Source organism: Chrysochloris asiatica, unplaced genomic scaffold, assembly GCF_000296735.1.
Source record: "Chrysochloris asiatica unplaced genomic scaffold, ChrAsi1.0 scaffold00689, whole genome shotgun sequence".
Classification (NCBI taxonomy): domain Eukaryota; kingdom Metazoa; phylum Chordata; class Mammalia; order Afrosoricida; family Chrysochloridae; genus Chrysochloris; species Chrysochloris asiatica.
The window spans coordinates 57,867-59,905 of NW_006409207.1; the positions used below are offsets into that span (position 1 = coordinate 57,867).

The 2,039-nt window shown below is 37.3% G+C and overlaps 1 protein-coding gene across 1 annotated transcript; it reads right to left on the reverse strand.

Moving 5' to 3' along the window:
- Positions 1-1,388: 1,388 nt before the first annotated feature.
- LOC102831481 (olfactory receptor 4P4-like) lies at positions 1,389-2,039 on the reverse strand (the record flags this gene model as incomplete). The annotated part of the gene is made up of 1 exon (XM_006877941.1): positions 1,389-2,039. A coding segment is annotated over one exon (651 nt), but the record flags the coding sequence as incomplete, so codon positions are not given.

Consider the following 2,039-nt stretch of genomic DNA (forward strand, 5'->3'; position numbering starts at 1 on the left):
CTGTTCTTGTGAGTAGAATTTCTTCTAACATTGAAGTTCCTCGATAATACTAAATCATTACCTAGTGATGATTTCTCTTGTCCTTTCTAATTTGTGTTAAACTAGTTCAAGTTTAACTTGGAATTACTCTAGGGCTCAGGGGAAAATAAACTGATTTTAATTTTTATAGAGCTGGGAACAAAAGAGGAAAACACAAAACACTTTCTGTGAATGTAAGTCACACACTAAGAAAAATGTTATCTCCCCTGTTTCACATGTTTGTTTGAGGTCTTTCAGGTTTGTTTTCTTCTATTTCTTTGTTTGGTTTCCTTTTATACAACCTCACATGCTCCACTGATCCAGATGAAAGTCATAAAAATGGGTACTTTTCTGATAAATAAGGGGTCATTGAGTAATAACACTATCCAATACATATTAAATGCCGACTATGTAGCAAGTACAGTTATAGTCCTTCATGTGTAAATCCCACAAACTGGTGAGTGCTGAACCATTATTACTAGCTCCATTTCATAAACGTTTTTCTGAGACTTAAAATTGACCCAACAAAGTTGAGGCACACATTTATTAAGCTATCAGGACTGAATTTGAATCAAAAGATTCTGGTTCTTGAGTTTATACTCTAAACCAATACACTGCTATTGTCATTAAGTGCCATTAATTCAGATCTGACCCATAATGATCCTGTATAGTTTTTCTGAGCAGTGGCTGGTAAGATTGAACCACCGAACATGTAGCTCAGATAATTTTACAGCCCAGCTCATTAACCCATAGCACCATGCCAGGATTCCAGTATAGAGTGATAGAATTGTCTGGAGACATGCATTTGATTTGTATATGAACAGAGCTAGGAGAGAACATAGCTAGAAAAAAAAAAAAAAAGGTTTTGTCTGGTGTATGGGACAGTATACTGGTATTAAACTAGAAGAAATTCCAGAATGACACTGGTGACATAATTATTAGAATAGAAGGTATAGATTTTTCTAAGTATTGTTGTGTCACATAAGTGAGACCTTTGTAAGTGACGAATGCAAGTAAAATAGTACAATTACATTTTTGCATATTTCGACATGGTTGAGATTGTCTTCACTGAATATAGTCACACAAGCACAAGCTATGCAATTTTTATTTATACTTGTGTTGCACATCACTCTGAGTGGCCTTCTGGTCAATTTATAAATTGCTGTTAGAAGAATCATTGGGTCAGAGAACATGTAAATATGACAAGAAAAAAACAAAGCACAGCACAGAAGTATGTATAAATCTGTTGTTGTTGTTGATATGTGCTGTGGATATCATTCATATGCAAATATTTGGATATAAGAGGTTTCACTTTTGTATGGTGTGAAATGTTGAGTAATAAGATACTCAGTAAGTGAGTAGTAGATGATTCAGTAAGCTCTGTGGTGAGAAGCAGGAATGTCTTTCAGTCTATTCCCTCTTCTTCCCATAATTTGGGACCATAGCTTCTTTATGGCATTCTTCATCTCCATGTTCCTTAATGTGTATATCAGAGGATTGAGCATGGGAGCAATGATAGTAAAAAAAAGAGCAAACACTTTATCTTCTGGGAAAGTTCTTTGCGGACGAATGTAAACGAATACTAAGGGAACGAAAAACAGGACCACCACTGTAATATGGGAACTGCATGTGGAAAGAGCTTTGAGACGGCTTTCTCTGGAGTAGGACTTAATAGCGTATAAGATTACAGCATATGATATCAACAGTACCACAAACGTCACTAGACTCACCGAACCAGAATTGGCAAGGACCAAGAACCCAATCATGCTGGTATCAGTACAGGCCAGTTTCAGCAAAGGATAGATGTCACAGAAGTAGTGATCTATTTCATTAGGGCCACAGTAAGGCAAGAAAATGGCAAGTATAAACTGACCAAAGGAGTGCATGAAACCACCAGCACAGGACGCAGCCGTAATGATAGCACATGTCCTTCTGCTCATGATGACAGTGTAGTGCAGAGGCTTGCAGATGGCCACATAGCGGTCATAGGCCATCCCTGTGAGGATGAAGACCTCAATCCC